This window comes from Artibeus jamaicensis, unplaced genomic scaffold (assembly GCF_021234435.1).
Source record: "Artibeus jamaicensis isolate MK-2021 breed Jamaican fruit bat unplaced genomic scaffold, CSHL_Jam_final scaffold_660, whole genome shotgun sequence".
Taxonomy (NCBI): Eukaryota; Metazoa; Chordata; class Mammalia; order Chiroptera; family Phyllostomidae; genus Artibeus; species Artibeus jamaicensis.
In genome coordinates this window covers 1851767-1867567 of record NW_026522052.1, presented here as the reverse complement: position 1 = coordinate 1867567, position 15801 = coordinate 1851767, and the positions used below count along the sequence as shown (strand labels likewise).

General features: G+C 57.8%; 1 protein-coding gene across 9 annotated transcripts in view; it reads left to right on the top strand.

Moving 5' to 3' along the window:
* Nucleotides 1-15801, top strand: part of GRAMD1B (GRAM domain containing 1B) — a 160091-nt gene that overhangs the window by 127175 nt on the left and 17115 nt on the right. For all 9 annotated transcript variants that reach the window (XR_008390501.1, XM_037138301.2, XM_037138300.2 and 6 more), the window contains 6 exons: nt 7826-7910; nt 8423-8526; nt 9259-9354; nt 9901-9981; nt 12687-12802; nt 14840-14996. Coding sequence is in view for 8 of the 9 variants with exons in the window: in XM_037138301.2 (XP_036994196.1) it covers nt 7826-7910; nt 8423-8526; nt 9259-9354; nt 9901-9981; nt 12687-12802; nt 14840-14996 (639 nt within the window). In the remaining variant the exon portion in view is untranslated. The remainder of the gene's footprint in view (nt 1-7825; nt 7911-8422; nt 8527-9258; nt 9355-9900; nt 9982-12686; nt 12803-14839; nt 14997-15801) is intronic.

Below are 15801 nucleotides of genomic sequence, written 5' to 3'. Positions count from 1 at the left end.
TGGTGCCTGGCGTCCCAGGACGCAGCCGGAAACGTCCTCCTGCTGCTCCCTTCTCCTCTGCTCCCCGATTTCAGGTCACCGAGCAGATGTGGCTCCCACGTCTGCTCTCCACGGCCAGCTGCTGCCCTCTTCTTGGTTGTGCTCATCTTCCCCTGAGGCCGAAGCAGAGAAATGACAAGGGACCTCTAGCTGTCAGCTGTGTCTAGTTTACCTTTTCATTCTTTTGTCACATGCTTTTATTTTTTAAAAGACTTTATGTGTTAATTTTAGAGAGCGAGGAAGGGAGAAAGAGAGGGAGAGGAACATCAATGTGTAGTTGCCGCTCATGCGCCCCCTACTGGGGACCTGGTCTACAACACAGGCATGCGCCCTGACTGGGACTCAAACTGGCAACTTTTCAGTCGGCAGGCTGGCCACACCAGCCAGGATTGTCATGTGCTTTTATATCCAAAGAAGAGTCAGCACCTGCCATAGTGGGTAGAGCCCTGGAGAGGACATTCGAGTAACATCGGGCCCCTCCCCTACCCAGTGAAACCCTTGCCTTCATAGGGCTCAGACCAGGGCTTTGGCTCTGGCCCTGGGCTCGTCCCTTGGGGCCTCTGCCCCGTGTGGCAGGTGTCGCCCCCAGGTGTGCCCAGTCTAATGGGATCCTGGGCTGGAGTGTGGCTCTTCTCCTCATGCGATTGCCTGGTTTCATCAGGAAGCTGTGACCTGAGTGTTATCTCAGAGCCACCTGGGTCCCCTGCACTTGGGTGTGGGTGCCGTGCAGGTGCCCTTGGGTGTGGTACTCCTTCAATGCAGTGTGTGTGTGTCTGCTTTGGTGTGCAAACACCCCCCCCAGGAAACTTCAGCTCAGCCCCGCCCCCGCCCCGGGCTGCAGAACTGCCTACCGGGAGTCTCCCCACGGTTTTCGGAGGCCCTCGCCCTGCCCCTGCGGCTCTGACGCACTCCCTCTATTTTCCCTTTGTCTGCCCAGTCCTCTACCAGCCTCTGTAGCACCTGGACAGTTGGACTCTGACCTATCTCCTGTCCTCAGGGCCGCCAACGGTCCTCTTTGCAGTCTCCCTCCTGACACTAGTGGAGGGACAGCAGCTCCCGTGCAGCCAGAGGCCCCAGCCTTGCACCGGAGTCCTGCAGAGAGGCGTAGGCTTTGCAGCCTCAGCCCAAGGGACACATGGAGATGCCCCCACCAGACTCAGGCCAGCGGGAGTCAGGGAGGGTGGCCGGCCCACTAGGTAGACAGGGCCGGTCTGATGAGAGAAGAAGCTGCCCAGCACCTCCCTGCCTACTCACAGCTACCTCTTCTGTCTGTCTCTCTGCATTTTATCTGCTCTTGATGACAAAGCACCTCGGCTTAAAGAGCGGACCCCACGATGGGAAGTGGCCGGACCCCAGGGGCACAGGGGGAGGCTGGGGCAGGGCTGTTAGGTGAAGGGTGAGGTTCGAAGGAGGGGTCCTCTCCAGCTGGCCACGTCCTTTCCAGGCCTGACCACAATTACATCCCTCACTTGACCATCCCAGTTTCAGGCATCACGGCCCCAGCTTGGGGGGCGCAGCCCCAACGCACCTCCTGTGACGGAGGGATAAGCAAAAAGGGGGCTTTGGCTTCAGCAGGGGTCCAAGGACCGAGCTGGAGGGGAAGGGCTGCAGGCTGTCCCTGAAGATGGCCCTGTGGGGTGCAGTGGGCTCGCTTCAAGGAGCAGGAGGCAGACAGTGGCAGAGGTCATCTCCTGGTGCCTCGAGTGGGCAGAGGCACCATCCTCACCCGTCTCACCTCTCCCACCTGGGGTCCATCCCCTCCGCAGCCACCCACGGGAGGAGCACTCCTATGCTTAGAAGACCAGCGCCCTGACCCTGCCAGCTGCCCCGGACCAGAGCCCAGATGCCTGATGCCCTGGCCCGGGGCAGAAGCTGGTTCTCACAGCAAGGAAGGGGCGGTGCAAGTCCTGGGCTAAGGCCAAGGCGTCTGGCAGGCCTGGGACGAGAGCCCGAGGAGGAGAGCTGTGTGGGAATGAAGTGGGCACCCGTGGGGGCCGTGGAGTGGCAGTGCAGCACCCTGCCGCTGCCGGCCTCGGTGCCTGCTGCTGTTTTCCGGGGACTGGCTGTTTCCTCCACCTGTTTGCCTCCCCTCTGCTGTTTACCCATTGTTTTGAAGAGTCTTCCTGTCCCCCTTCGGCTGTTCTTAACTTTCCGCAGGGTGGTCCCGTCTCCAGGGGAGGTCACCCCCCCACTCTGCTGCCCCCTCCTGCATCACACCACACCTCCCCTGTGGCTCCTCTCAGGGCCCAGCATCCCCCACCCCTGTCTCTTTATCTCCCATCTGGCTCCTCCCTGCCCCGATTGGTTGGGTTGAAGGGCCAGGGTTTCCTTTGAGGGTCTTAACTAGTGTCTTCCTAGATGAGGCCAGTTCTCCGCCAGAATCGCCTGTTTTTCTCCTGGGCTCCTTCCCACCCTTCCTCCCCCTGCTGTGCCCCAAGAGGGGGCACCGCTTGGTCCCAGCGCCCAGTGTTTGCCACAGAGTTAACGTTTAGCTCGGGGCCAGTTCCGGGTGCTCAGACCCGGCCTCGCTGCCTGGCCCTGCCCGCCCGGCTGGCTGTGGGAGGGACTGACACGCTGAGACTCATCCTGCACCTGCTCCGCCCCACGGCAGCCCCGACAGTCGTCTCCATGTTTGGCCACAGCAATAGTCAGATGTTTCCGAGGAAGTACCGTACAATGAGCCCTTGTGGGCCTAGGTCCTGGGTCTGTGTGGCTCAGGACAAAACACCCGGTCGCCTGGAAAGTGGAGCTTCTGAATCTGTCTTTAGACCACGAGGACAGGGCAGACACACGCAGGGCAGGGAGCAGCTCCAGTGTTGGATCAAGAGGGCGTGGTGGGGTCTGGGCACCCCGAGCCCACGCCTGTGCGTTGGGAAGCCTGTGGGCGGGTGCACATGAGGCACCGGGTCTGCACGAACGGCGTTTGAGGTCGGTGAGGAGCACACTTGTTTCGTGCTGTGTTTTTGAGCAACCGACAGTTGAAACAAAACCACGCTGGATGCTGTAGGTGCTTTGAAGCCATTTGGGCGTCAACCCTCCCTGGAGAAGGTGGTGGTGGGATGGAGGGAGGCCCCAGCCAGGCCCAGCGGGGGTGGGGGGGTAGGTTGTATGCTGAGAGGGGAGTACAGGGGTCCACAGAAGGACTCAGACTTTTCCTCTGCTCTTTCCAGCACTGTTCCCCCCGGGAGACCTCAGGCTCCTCTGAGCCCCAGTCTTTGGGATTGGGAGTCAAGAATCCTCACTTTCAGTGCATTTATGGGTCGTCTTTAAGCACAGGAGGGTCTGAGTGCTGCGCATCACAGCGCTGAGGCTCCTGGGACACAGGTGCCAGCCGTCATCCCAGCAGGTGTGAGACCCTCTGGCACAGTGGGCACTGCTAGGTTAGGGCGCAGAAGGGGCCTGTTACTTTCAAAGGTCTGGCCCTTCCAGGGAGCACAAGTCTTCCCCGCCCGTGCGGGGGTCTCCAGCCCGGCTTCTCCATCAGGAGCTCCTGTTGCCCTCATTGGCCCTGTTCCTCTCCCGGAGATGTCGGCTACCCTGCATTGGGCGCTGCCCAGGAATCCTCCTGGCCTTGATTCCTCACTGCTAGTGCTGGAGGCAGGGCAGGGCCTCTGGAAAGGAAGTTGATGCCTCGGGGGTGGTGGGCCTCACCTTCTCCCTGCAGCACGTCTGCAGTGAGAGGAGTTAAAGTTCCAAATCTGCTGCTGCTGCTGCTGCTGCTGCTGGGAATTTAGTGAATGCAGGGATCAGTGAGGGGAGAGGGTGTCCCTCAGGAGTCCCTGGCTGTTTGCGTCTCTCAAACTTCAGATTTCATCACAACAGCAGCACCCCGGCACCTTCACACCCCCTCCCCCACTTGGCATGGAGACCAGCTACTTTCCATTGCAGGAAACATCTGCTGGAGGCCAGGCCAGGCCAGGGTTACTACAGGACGTTGGCCAGCACTCTCAGCAGACTCTGTAACATGAAGCATGTGCAGGGCTCTGGCCCTGCCCGCCCACCCGTGCTGCCTCCACCACCACCCCACCCCCCACCCCCGCCCTGCCCCCACGGCGACTCTGACAAAGAAGTTGTTTGCTGGTCAGCCGAGAGGAATAAGGCCGTGGAGGAAAGGGGTGTGTGCGGGGTTGGGTTGGGCTCAGGCTCTGTTGCCAGAGGCACTGGTGACTGCTCTGCCGGGTCAGGGCAGTGAGTCACAGTGACCCGTGTCCTCCTAGAGTAGAGATTGCACACTGAATGGGCTGCGTACGGGACAGCCAGACAGAGCTGCAGGGCCGGGTGCTGGTTCTTTCCCTGGAGTTTCAGAGCAGCTATGAGCCACTCAGCCGTGTGTGAGTAACCTGTGGGGTGGACCTCTGGACTCAGCTGTGGGGTGGCAGTCTCCTGTGCCGTTTGCCTGTCTACCTGGGGCCTGCCGTTCCGAGTCCTCAGCTAGCCCTGTGCACCTGCCTTGCGGACTCCTCCTCTGGCTCTGCTGTGTCTCGGGGTGGCTCTGCCCACTGACCAGGAGGAGGGGCTCTACTCCGTCCCCTCTGGGTCACTCTTGGCTTGAAGACTGGACACACTGTGGGGGCCGAGCGGAGTGAAGCACAACCGGCCATGGGAGCCTGGCCAGCACGTCCGTCCCAAGAATCGTGTTGACCACACCTGCCCACCTGTGAAACTGCTGGGAGCAGAGCTCTAGGAGAGAACAGGAGGCCCCCCAGGGGCACGTGGACACTGCCGCGGAGCTGGGGTCACCCGGCTACATTTCGTCCTGGGCACCTGTTTGCATCCCAAGGGGCAGCGGGGAAACAGAGCTCCAGCTGCTCGGCTCCAGTGAGGGGTGTAGCTCGGGGAGCAATGGACTCTCTGGCGGAATCTGGGGTGCTCTCCAGCCTCCTGCTGGAGCAGGATCACCGGCTTCTGCAGTGGCACCTGAGGGAGGCTGCGGGGGTCCCTGCCGAGGCACAGTTCCACTGCTGGTGTGGACCCGAGGACGTCCCAGCTGTGAGTGTGCACCCTCGAGTGTCTGTGTCTGGGCGACAGGCCCGTGCGCCCTGTCATCCCCACTTAACCCTATTACGGGGGGAGGGTGTAGGGGGCTCCCGATTGACTTCATTTCCTCCTCAGTAGTGTAAGTCTTGGATTAGATTGTCTCCCACCCCACCCCCCACCAAAAGACCCACCTCTGGGCAGGGGAGGCTGTGGGCAGCCCCAAGCAGGTGAATGTCTCATCCCCAAGAGAGCGCGTCTGGGCGGGGCATCTCTGTTGTTCTGCCCTTACCCAGCGCTGTAGCCCTGAGGCCAGGTGCAGTGACGGGTCGCACTGCCTGGAGGCGGAGTCCCCACTCCCACGTAGTGACCACAGTTCTCTGGGCAAGTGGCTCCAGTCCTTTGTGCCTCAGCTTCCTCACGTGTCAGATGGGGTAACCCACACCCTGCAGCCAGGTGGAGTGCTGCCTGTGAGGGGCCCGCGGCATGCGAGGGGGTGGCCGTGACGCATCCCTGGCAGCTGGGCGCCGCTCCAGAGGTTACGCAGAGTAGTCGGGAACAGAGCGAGCGTCTAGCTGGGCTCTTCAGTGTGTGGTCTCCGTCCTGTGGGGCCAGACAGCCGTGGAGAGCGGCTATCTCAGGGTCACTGTGGAAGTAAAATAGGGGCCAGACACATGTATTCTGGGGTCTTTTCTGGCCACAGGAATTGTAGGATTGGCTGGCTTCCAGTCACCCCCAATACTTGGTTCAAACACATGGCAGGTGCTATTCACAGTTTAGGGTTCTGCAACACAGCAGAACCCTTTGAGGTAGTAGCCAGGCATCCACTGTGGCAATAAAACTCTTTTTATAAGCAAGCCAAAGCAAAAGTTTAAAATTTAAATCAACTCAAGGGAAAGCAGTTATAAGCATTCTCTTCCCTCTCCAAGCTCCCGGGACGCTCCTGTGCCCACACGGGAGCCTTGGGCCTCGGGGCTCAGGCCGTCAGCGCGCGCTGTGAGTGCTGTTGGGCTGCGCCTGTGCTTCCCCGTGGCCTTTCTGCTTTGCAGAAACCAAGACTGAAGGTTCGAAAGCCCGTACCGTGGTCGCACAGCTGTAGGCCGGGGGTCCCTGGGACAGTGGGTGAGAGGGTGTATCTGGCCCCCGTCAAGTCACTGGACGGCCTGTCTGCTCACATGTGCTCCTGTGAGAAGCAGGTCGGCCGTCTGCCGGGTGGAGTGCAGGCGCCTCTCCCTGCACTGTTACCGTCATTGGTGCCTTTCATCTGCAGGGCACTGTTGTTTATTTTTCAGATTGTGAGCTTGGAGGGAGCAAGATTTTCGTATTTCCGACTGGCTCATGGTGTTGGGTTGCCAACATTTTGCTTAGTTTTTTTGCTGCGCAATGGCACTCTGGTAGCACTTGACGTGAACGTCATTTGAAACACTTTTGTTAGATTGTATTATGACAGGTGTCATATCAGTGTGCATTTAAAATAATTTATTGAAATAGGTGAATTTCTGTGCAGCCATTTTACTACTGAAGATGGAAGAAAATACACAAAATTTTTGGTGTATTGTGCTTTATTATTTCAAGCAAGGTAAAGGTGCAGCTGAAACACAAAAAAAGACTCGTGCAGTGTACAGAGAAGGTGCTGTGACTGGTCAGATGTGTCAGAAGTGGTTTGCGAAGTCCGTGCTGGGGATTTTGTGTTGGACGATGCTCCATGGTCGGGTGGACCAACTGAAGTTGACAGCAGTCAAATCGAGACGTTAATTGAGAACAATCATTATATCACGTGGGAAATGGTCAACACACTCAAAGTATCCACATCAATAAAGTTATTGGTGAAAAGGGAAAATGTGTCTTTTATTTTACGGAGAAAACTAAACGGACTTTTTGGCCAACCCAGTATTTCCAAGGAGGATTTGCCAGGATAGTTAACGCGTGTCAGTCTGTATGGAGGCCCCCGAAAGTGAGGCTGGCACGGGGCATCTGGAGGCCCAGGCGGTGGTGGGAGGTGAGCATGGGACCGGCGGCGGCGGAGAGATCTGCTGTGGACCTGCTGGGGGACCCTGGGCGAGGGGAGACCTCGCTCTGGCCCTAGTTTCCTCAGTGATAAGGGTTGGATTAGATGATCTCACAAAGGATGGTGAGGGAATGAGCTTGGATGCCTCTTGCTGCCAGATGCACTTTTAAGTTCTCTACTGGGTGCTTATCCTTGTACTGGTTTTGTGACTTTGGTTAGTACAGTCTTCGGAAAAGTAGAATTCTCCTTGTGATATGACCGGTGCATATAACATTGTACTAATCTTATGTTTTATTATTTTTTTTCCCAACCATGAACTTCATACACAGCAGGTGCTTACTGTTAGTCATGATACCTTCTTCTGGGGAGTGTGCTGGGCACCATGATGTTCTGAGTCCTGCCGGGGCGGGGGGGCAGCCCCTTTGGGCCCCTGCTTCACTGTCAAGGTCGTGCTCCTGCCAGTAGAAGGCAGAGCAGCTACAGCCGACATGGTGGAGGGGGCAGGAGACTCTCTGGAGGTGACCCCCTTCTTCTGTCTTCCTGGGCTCTCATGTGGGCCTGCTAAGTGGTGGTTTGACTTTTCTCATTGACGGGCACTGGTTACAAAGCCTGAGACAGTATCACATTCTCTCCACAGTGGTCTCCCCGTGCCAAGGCCCCTTTGCCTTCCCGGGCCTCTGAGGGTCTGCGGGATAATGAGCCCCATCTCTGCCTCTTAAGCACGTAGGCAGGTGGCCCCGCTGCCCCTTCCTCCCCACCGCCCAGAACAAGGACACCCCACTAACCGTGTCCACTGTCACACAGGTATTAAGCCCCACTTACAAGCAGAGAAATGAAGACTTCAGAAAGCTCTTTAAACAGCTTCCAGACACGGAGCGCCTCATTGTTGGTGAGCCGGGTGGCGTGGGAGTCGGGGCCCCCGAGGAAGTCTGGGAGTCCTGGGGTGTCACTCAGGCCTCCTCTCCCCAGAGGCTCCTCCAGTAAGGACGTCCGTCTGGGGACAGGGAGGGAGGCTGTCCACAGCACTGACCCCGTGGCTGGGGCTCGGGGCCAAGCACCACATGCCTGGTGGCTTCGAGGGAGCCCCGAGTGGCCGGTGTCACTCCCACCCTTCTCTGCAGATGGCTCAGCAGTGACGGGTGGGGGCCGCTGTGGGCTGGGGAGGGGGGCCTGTGGTTCTAGGGGCCTTTTGGCTCCTCTGCTCTCTTGGCTGTGCCTCTGCCTGTAGGCAGCCGTGCATTTCACGCCCTTCACTCTCCTGATGGCGAGATGCTAGGGACTCCCTCGGCCATGCGCTCACACACCCCTGGGCGGTGGTGGACAGGAGGGCGGGCCTCATGTGTGGAGGTGTGCGGTAAGCGCGTCCTGCCTCTGAGCTCTGTCCCCCTCCCCGCCCCACAGATTACTCGTGTGCACTCCAAAGAGACATTCTTCTTCAGGGCCGACTCTACCTCTCTGAAAACTGGATCTGCTTCTACAGCAACATCTTCCGCTGGGAAACCCTGGTAAAGACCAGGGGCCGCTCCGTGGGCTGTCCCCTGGGCTGCGGCCTCCCTCTCTCTTCCCATGGTTGACTTCATGTTCTACCCAGCCTTTGCGTAATTAGCAAAAGCACAGGCCCGAGTCTGGAAGGCTGGATCCCCGCTACCCTGTCCTCCCCTCCCACCCACCCGGGTGTAGAAAAGAGTGTGAGGGCACTTGCTGAAAGCAAAGACTTGGCAGGCGGCATCTCAGAAGGCAGGGTAGCGGAGGAAGAGGGTATTGGCTTCAGCACTCGGAGGAACTGGCTTGTGTGCTCTCTGGATCCTGCTGCTAATAATTAGCGGGGGGATTTGAGGCTCGTCCCACACTCTTTGCCTGTTTCCTCATCTAGTAAAACACAGTGGGAAAAGATAAACTAGGCGACGGCAACTTGTATGGTCCCATCCAGGGCTACTGCCCCGTGTTGCTGTAAGTGACACTGTAATGGGACCTCTGCTCCTTTATCAGACGGTGCAGAAGTGAGCAGGAGCTCCTGGACCACGAATCAAGGCACCTGTGGTCTCCAGGCAAGGCTTGGGCCCCACCTCCCTGTGCCCTCCAAGGTCAGGGGTGAACCAGGGGGTCTCAGGAGGTTTCAAGACACGTAGACACACCGGTTCCTCTGTCTGGACCGGTCCACGTGAACCCTCTTCACCTGACCGTGTTAACACCCCTTCTTGCTTCCAATCCCCTCTCTGTCCCGGTGGCCACGCCAGCTGACTGTCCGCTTAAAGGACATCTGCTCCATGACAAAAGAAAAAACAGCTCGCCTCATTCCCAATGCCATTCAAGTTTGCACCGATTCAGAAAAGGTAAGCAGGGTCTCATCTTGGGCCTTGCTCCCCCTCCTCTAAGCCCCAGTCCCCCACCTGTTATTTCTGCCCTTCGAGTGCATTGATGGGGGGAGCATTGGACCGAGGTGAGAGACGGGGTCTCCTTCCACTTGGTTTGTGCTGCAGCCCAAACGTGGAGAATAGTGCCCAGCGCGTGCCAGTGTTAGAGCACTTGTTGTGTCGCTGAATGAAGGGGCGAGTGGGTGAGGGTGGTCTTCTCCCGCCTGGTGCTGGCTCAGCCCCCACATGCCCAGTCCCAGCAGGCAGCGAAGGAAGTGATTTGTGGCCATGAAAGCCTCAAACATGGAGAGGAAGTGGGTGACTCTGGAAGGACATAGGCCCAATGGGGACTTGAGGCTGCGGCACCTCCGTGGTCCTCACCTCTGGCATGCCTGTGCCTCGGGTGTGGGTGACTGAGAGTCGGCCGTAGGTGCCGGTGACGTCAGTAGTGGGAGGAGCAGCGTGACTTCATTCGCTGCGTCTGGGTCTTAACCGACACCTGTTGCGTTTTCCCTTCTGGTGCAGCACTTCTTCACTTCATTCGGGGCGCGGGACAGGACGTACATGATGATGTTCCGGCTGTGGCAGAACGCGCTCCTTGAGAAGGTGGGTGCTTCCCTGCTACTTCTTCGGCCTGAGGAAAAGGTGTGTCCAGCCTGGGTGTTCTCTCCCTGGGCATGGGCCCTGGGTGGGGGGAGGGCTGCGCTTTCCTGGGGCGTGGGCCTGTCCCAGGGCCTCCGAAAGTCCTCTCAGCCCTCACACCAGTGGGGTTGACCTGGGCCCTGGGAGGAGCCTGTCTCCATGGGAACGGCCTTGGAGCAGGGTCCCAGTCAGCTCTAGGTGCTCAGCGCACCGTTTCAGATGTGCCAGGACTTGTTTTAATGGGGTGTGGTGAGACGTGTGGATGGGGAAATGACGCTGTGCGTTTCTGAACTTACAGATGGGCCATGCAGGGCCCTGTGAGGAGCACGGAGACACTGGGGGAAGCTTGGGCGAGAGCCTCCAGCATGGTTTTTGCAGGGGTGGGGGAGGTGTGAGGCAGGGTAGGCAGGCCAAGCAGACTTAGGACTCGCCAGTTCGAGCAACTGAGCAGGGTTTTGGGGCACAGACACTGTGTCTCTGGTTGCCTGGTACCTGTCCCTAGGGTGACAAGGGCAGGGGGATGTTGGCCTGGAGTGGGAGACAAGATAAGAAGGAGGTTGGGGATGGGCTCTGGATTGGCTGCTTGTGCGTGACAGGTGCACTGTTAGGGGAGTTTTCCATCTCTGGGAACTAGCTGACCCTGGGAGCAGGTGCTCCCGCCAGCGAGGCCTCGGCTGCCAGGGCACCAGGGGTAGAGAGCCCAGGAAGACAGATGTGACACAGCGCCACGGCCACTCACGGGGTGAAGGATGCTGTGAAGAGGTGGGGGTGGAGCGGGTGTCACAGTCGGAGCCCCCAGAGGGTCCCGCTAAGAGGCCGTGAGGTACTGAGAACAGCCTCCAAGCCGGAGAAAGACACATGAGGGAAGAAATTAAATAATGTAGTTACAATTACAGTACCTGTGAGTGTATCGGCCTTGATTGTAGCCCAAACATAAGACTCTCTAAATCAAATCAAATTAAGCAGATTTATTTTGAAGAGTTTGTTGCCAAGGTGAATGTCTATATAGCCCGGGCATAAATCCTGGTGACTTCTTTGGGCCGAGCTCGTCTGCCTTTATCAGCCACAATAAAGGGGAAGTGACGCGGTGTTGGAGTCCCCACTGGCAGGTTTGAAGTCTCAGCTCACAACTACCGTCATTTCTGCGTGAAACAGCGTCGCTCATGAGGTTCACAAAAGTTCCGACGAGGAGTCTGAAACAGTTCTGCCCGACGGGCCGGGCGACCTGCTGACGGTGCTGCCCGCACCTGCGGGCAGTCACGCTGAGCCCGGCGGGACCGGTCGGGGGAGGCTGCTCGGAGGAGGTGGATTGTTGAGATGGAGAGAGAGGGTTTGGCAGAGAGGCGGACGTGGCCCAGGCAGGGTTAACGGTGTGCATGAGATGGGAAGAGAGGTCCAGATGAAAGAGAAGCAGCGCCTGCCGCTGGCACTGTGAGGGCCAGCACGGCGCGGCCATCTCCGGCCCAGGCGGCTCAGAGGGAGCCCTGCCTGTGTGGTTCTAGAACCCTGGCTCTCGGCATCCTGACGGCGCCTACTTCTTAAACTGTGCCTTCAGCCGATGGGCTCAGAGAGCCCTCAAGTTCTTTATCAAATCCGTTGGTGGGAAACATTGTTTAGATTTGCCTTGGGGAGCAGGCCCACGAGACCCCCCCCCCACGCAGGGGCACATCGCAGCACGCAGGGCCCGTTGGGAGGCACAGAGGGCCTGGGGGAGGATCGGGCAAGAGCTTCCGATGTGCTTTCCCGGGAAGGGGTGGGGATGAGGCAGGGTAGGCAGGCTAAGCTGCGTAGATTGGCTAGTTCGAATAGTTTTTTAACAATATTGGCTGCTTTTGTGTTTACACTCTTGCCGTTCTTTTTCACACACTTATCCCTGCCACCTTCTACTCTCCTCCGCAGCCAAGACATGCTCCTGTTCTCCACCTCTGGTCTTAGTTCTCTGACGTTCTGTTGCCTTTTTCCCAACACTTTGAACTTCACGAGGGCTAACTTTTGTTAGGACGGTGCTTTTGAAAAGGAAATGTAGACACCCAGTGACATAGGAAAAACTGGAAGTGATACACGGAGCTGTCAGCAAACCGGATAGAGGATAGTAAGGAAGCATTTGGGAAGTCGGGAGAGGTTCCGGGCAGTGACCTTTGAGACCCCCAAACTGAGAACACGGGCCTCTCGGCGCAGGGACGGCCCAGTTACGCACAACGGGCCACCTGTGGGGCCGCCCGCATTCTGGGATGCGATGCAGTGGGTTTGCCTGGCCTCGGTTAGTTTGAAGGGGTTTCTGCGGTGTCTGCCAGGCTGGCTCAGAGGCTCTCTGGTGCCCGTTCCGCATCCTGGTCAGAAGCTCTGTGATCACCTGCTCCACATTAGCACCTCTTCACACCGCTCCATGCGGGACCGCATCCACGCCAGCGAAAAGCGGGCAGTTACTATCCCCGGAGGCCGGGTGGTCCCACGTGGAAACCTGAGCTGTGTGCACAGTGGCTTTGCTGACACTTATTCTCGGGCAGAGGCGCGGTGTCTTGTGGAGCCCCTGAGAGGAGGGCAAGGCTACCACCGAGGCCTTGGTCCTGCTCAGTTCAGCAGGCAGAGTGCAGTGGCTGTTCTGACCTCCACGCGGTGGAGCGAGGTCCCGAAGGAAGCAGGTTCAGCATCTCTGTTGTCGCCTGCAGCCCCTGTGCCCCAAGGAGCTCTGGCACTTCGTCCACCAGTGCTACGGGAACGAGCTGGGCCTGACCAGTGACGACGAGGACTACGTGCCTCCCGACGACGACTTCAACACGATGGGGTGAGAGGGGTGGAGCGGGCTGCCTGGGGGCCTTTCCTGGGGGGCTGGGTCGGCAGCAGAGGCTGCTGGGGAGGGACGCTGAGTGCAGGCCTCCGGGGGAGGGAGGAAGCCACAAGGATGCCTCCTGGCAGAGGGGACACGAGCCCAGCCACTGAGAAGGGGGCAGGTGGGCAGAGGGGAGGTCAGGAGGCAGACACTAGGGCCTCTAGGCCAATGTGATGATGACTGGCTTTTACTCAGAGCAGGCTGAGAAGCCATGGGAAGGCTTTGAGTACATAACTGATAATATCTGATTTAACATTTTAACAGGATCAGTCTGGTTCCTGGGTTGCCAGTGGACTGAAGGGGAGCACAGGCAGACTGGCCAAGAGGCTACTGAATAATTTAGATCATTTAGATGAGAGGTGATAGTAGTTTGGACCAGGAGGGTAACAGCAGAAAAGGCAATGAGCCCTTTCTGGCTGATGAGGCTCAGTGGATTGAGTGCTGCTGGCCTGTGAGCCGAAAGCTTGCTGGTTCGATTCCTGGTCAGGGCACATGCCTGGTTTGTGGGCCAGGTCCCCAGTGGTAGGTGAGCAAGAAGCAACTGATCAATGTTTTACTCTCACATCGATGCTTCTCTCCCTCTTTCTCTCCCACCCTTCCCCTCTCTCTAAAAAAAAAAAAAGACTGAAAATTTGTTAAAGATTTCAAACAAAGAAGAAGACATGACAATGAGTGTGTAGTTTCTGAATATATTTTGAAGGTAGAACCAGGGACATATGTTGAAGGATTTTCTGATGGGTCAAAAAGGAACCAAAGGTGGATTGAAGGTTTTCTTGGATTTACCACCAGGAAGGATAGAGTCGTTCCAAACTGAGACACATGATAATATATGACAGCGCAAATCTGTGGGGAGGGACAGGAGGTTGGTTTTGGCCACTGGAGTTTGAGATGACTGTTCTTCAGGGGGAGATGATGCGTGGGCGTGTGTGTGTGTGTGTGTGTGTGCGTGTGCGTGTGAGGGCGGAGCTCCCCGGGGAGTCTGGGCTGGGGGCAAACGCTCGGGAGTTCAGTGGACAGCCACCATGGGACTGGCTGCGGCCACCAAGAACTGGTCCTGAGAATACTCAACAAGAGGAAGAAGCAGCAAAAGAAATCATGAGAGAATGTTCAGTGAGGCAGGAGTGTGAGGAGGAGGGTGGGGCACTGTTACCACAGGCTGTTGGCTTGAGGAAAGGGGGGCTGCAAAGTCGCACCAGCACACGTGAGGCTGGAAGGTGGGGGGGGCATGGTGCTAATGTGAGAGGCACAGAGGAGCAGGACTCGAGGACAGAACGTCGCACATGCAGTGTGCAAACCTGGGCTCAGGCTCGACCTCTGGCCCTGAATGGCGGCACCACTTAACTTCCGTGGGTGTCATTTGGTGATCTCGCAGACGCATGAATGACTTACTCAGATGCCTCCAGGTGTGGTAACACGTAAAGTGTAAGTCAGCTGTTGATGACGAGGGTAACTTCTCCCTCATTAGGGGGTGCGGTGACATTCCTGAAGTGTCCCTAGAAGGGCACCTGCCTCTAGCTCAAGGAGCATCCGCCTTGGGTGTGCAGTGCTGGGAAGTCGGCTGGAATGATGCAGAATCTGGACAGGCCCCCGAGGGGAGCTCACGCCTGGAGCTCTGTCCTCGTGCGGGACTCTGTGGGAAAGAAAACGTGGTCTCAGAGCCCAGGTGTTTCGTCCAGTGTTCGGGTCGGGATGGGATGGGACACCAGTGGGAGAAAATAGTTTATGACAAACAACGGTCCTATTTTAGTGGGGACGAGTCTAAGGAGGGTGTCTAGAAGAGGTGGGTTTGGAGCCAGACATTTTATGTGGGGGCTGGGGTGTAGGGTGGGAAGGAAAGGAGAGCAGTGGTGGGGAGGGGTGGGCAGTTGCGTAGGATCAGGTGCAAAGCCGAGGTGCGGGAAAGCCACAGTTTGGGATGCGTGGATGGGTCTGAGGTCCCCAGGCCAGTTGTGTGCACCGAGGCTGATGTGGGCTCATGGTGTCTGTTTCTAGTTACTGTGAGGAGATCCCGGTGGAAGAGAATGAAGTGAACGACAGCTCATCCAAAAGCAGCATAGAGACCAAGCCGGATGCCAGTCCGCAGCTGCCCAAGAAGTCCATCACCAACAGCACACTGACGTCCACGGGGAGCAGCGAAGCCCCCGTCTCGGTATGGGCCATGAGCCCTTTGCTCGCACCCCTTCCCCAGTGGCCGGCGTGGCCCAGCTGGGTGTGCCCTGTGGGACAGGAGCCTGGGGAGTAGGTGGAGGGAGGTGTCGTGCAGCAGACGGGCCTGCTCCGTTCTGAAGGCGCAGTCCTGGATCCCAGGCTGGGCTCTCCATGCCTCGGGTAACGACTTTGGCTGTGAGCAGTGAAAACTGACCGAGTACATTGCTCCAGATGAGCCCCCCGGGAGAGCTCTCCCCACTTTCACTGCACTGATCTGACGGCAGAGTTTTACGTGAATGTAAGACTATGGGACTGCTGCCTGTTTATTCAGTTAGTCAGGATGGTTTCAAGTCCCTAGTATGTGCATTGTGATTTATTTCCCGCTTTGCTAGACTTTATGAAAGAGAGAAAAGTGTGTGAGAAGGCTCTCTGTCCTCTGAGGCTGGGTTACAGAGGGAACCGAGGTGGGATGGAGGCAGAGTGGCCGGGGTGAGCTGGCAGGCGACGGGGTCCCCAGGAAAGGCAGGACTGTGCTATCGGGGCCTGGAGTCCATCTTCGTGGCCTTACGATGCGATCATTGTTCATTTCATGCCAAGTCTCCATTTTCTGCCTCTGGGATTATCTTTAAAATGTCAGGAATTGTATCTATTCCCTTCCAGGGCTAATGGGAAAATGAATCCAAAATGCTTATGAAGCCTTTTGAGCCCCTCAGAAAACAAGGTGGCAGTGAGATGCAGGCCGATGTATCCCAGTGGAGGTGCGGCTCCGGGACCAGGCCAGCAGCCGCGGGAGCTGAGTCTGCCCC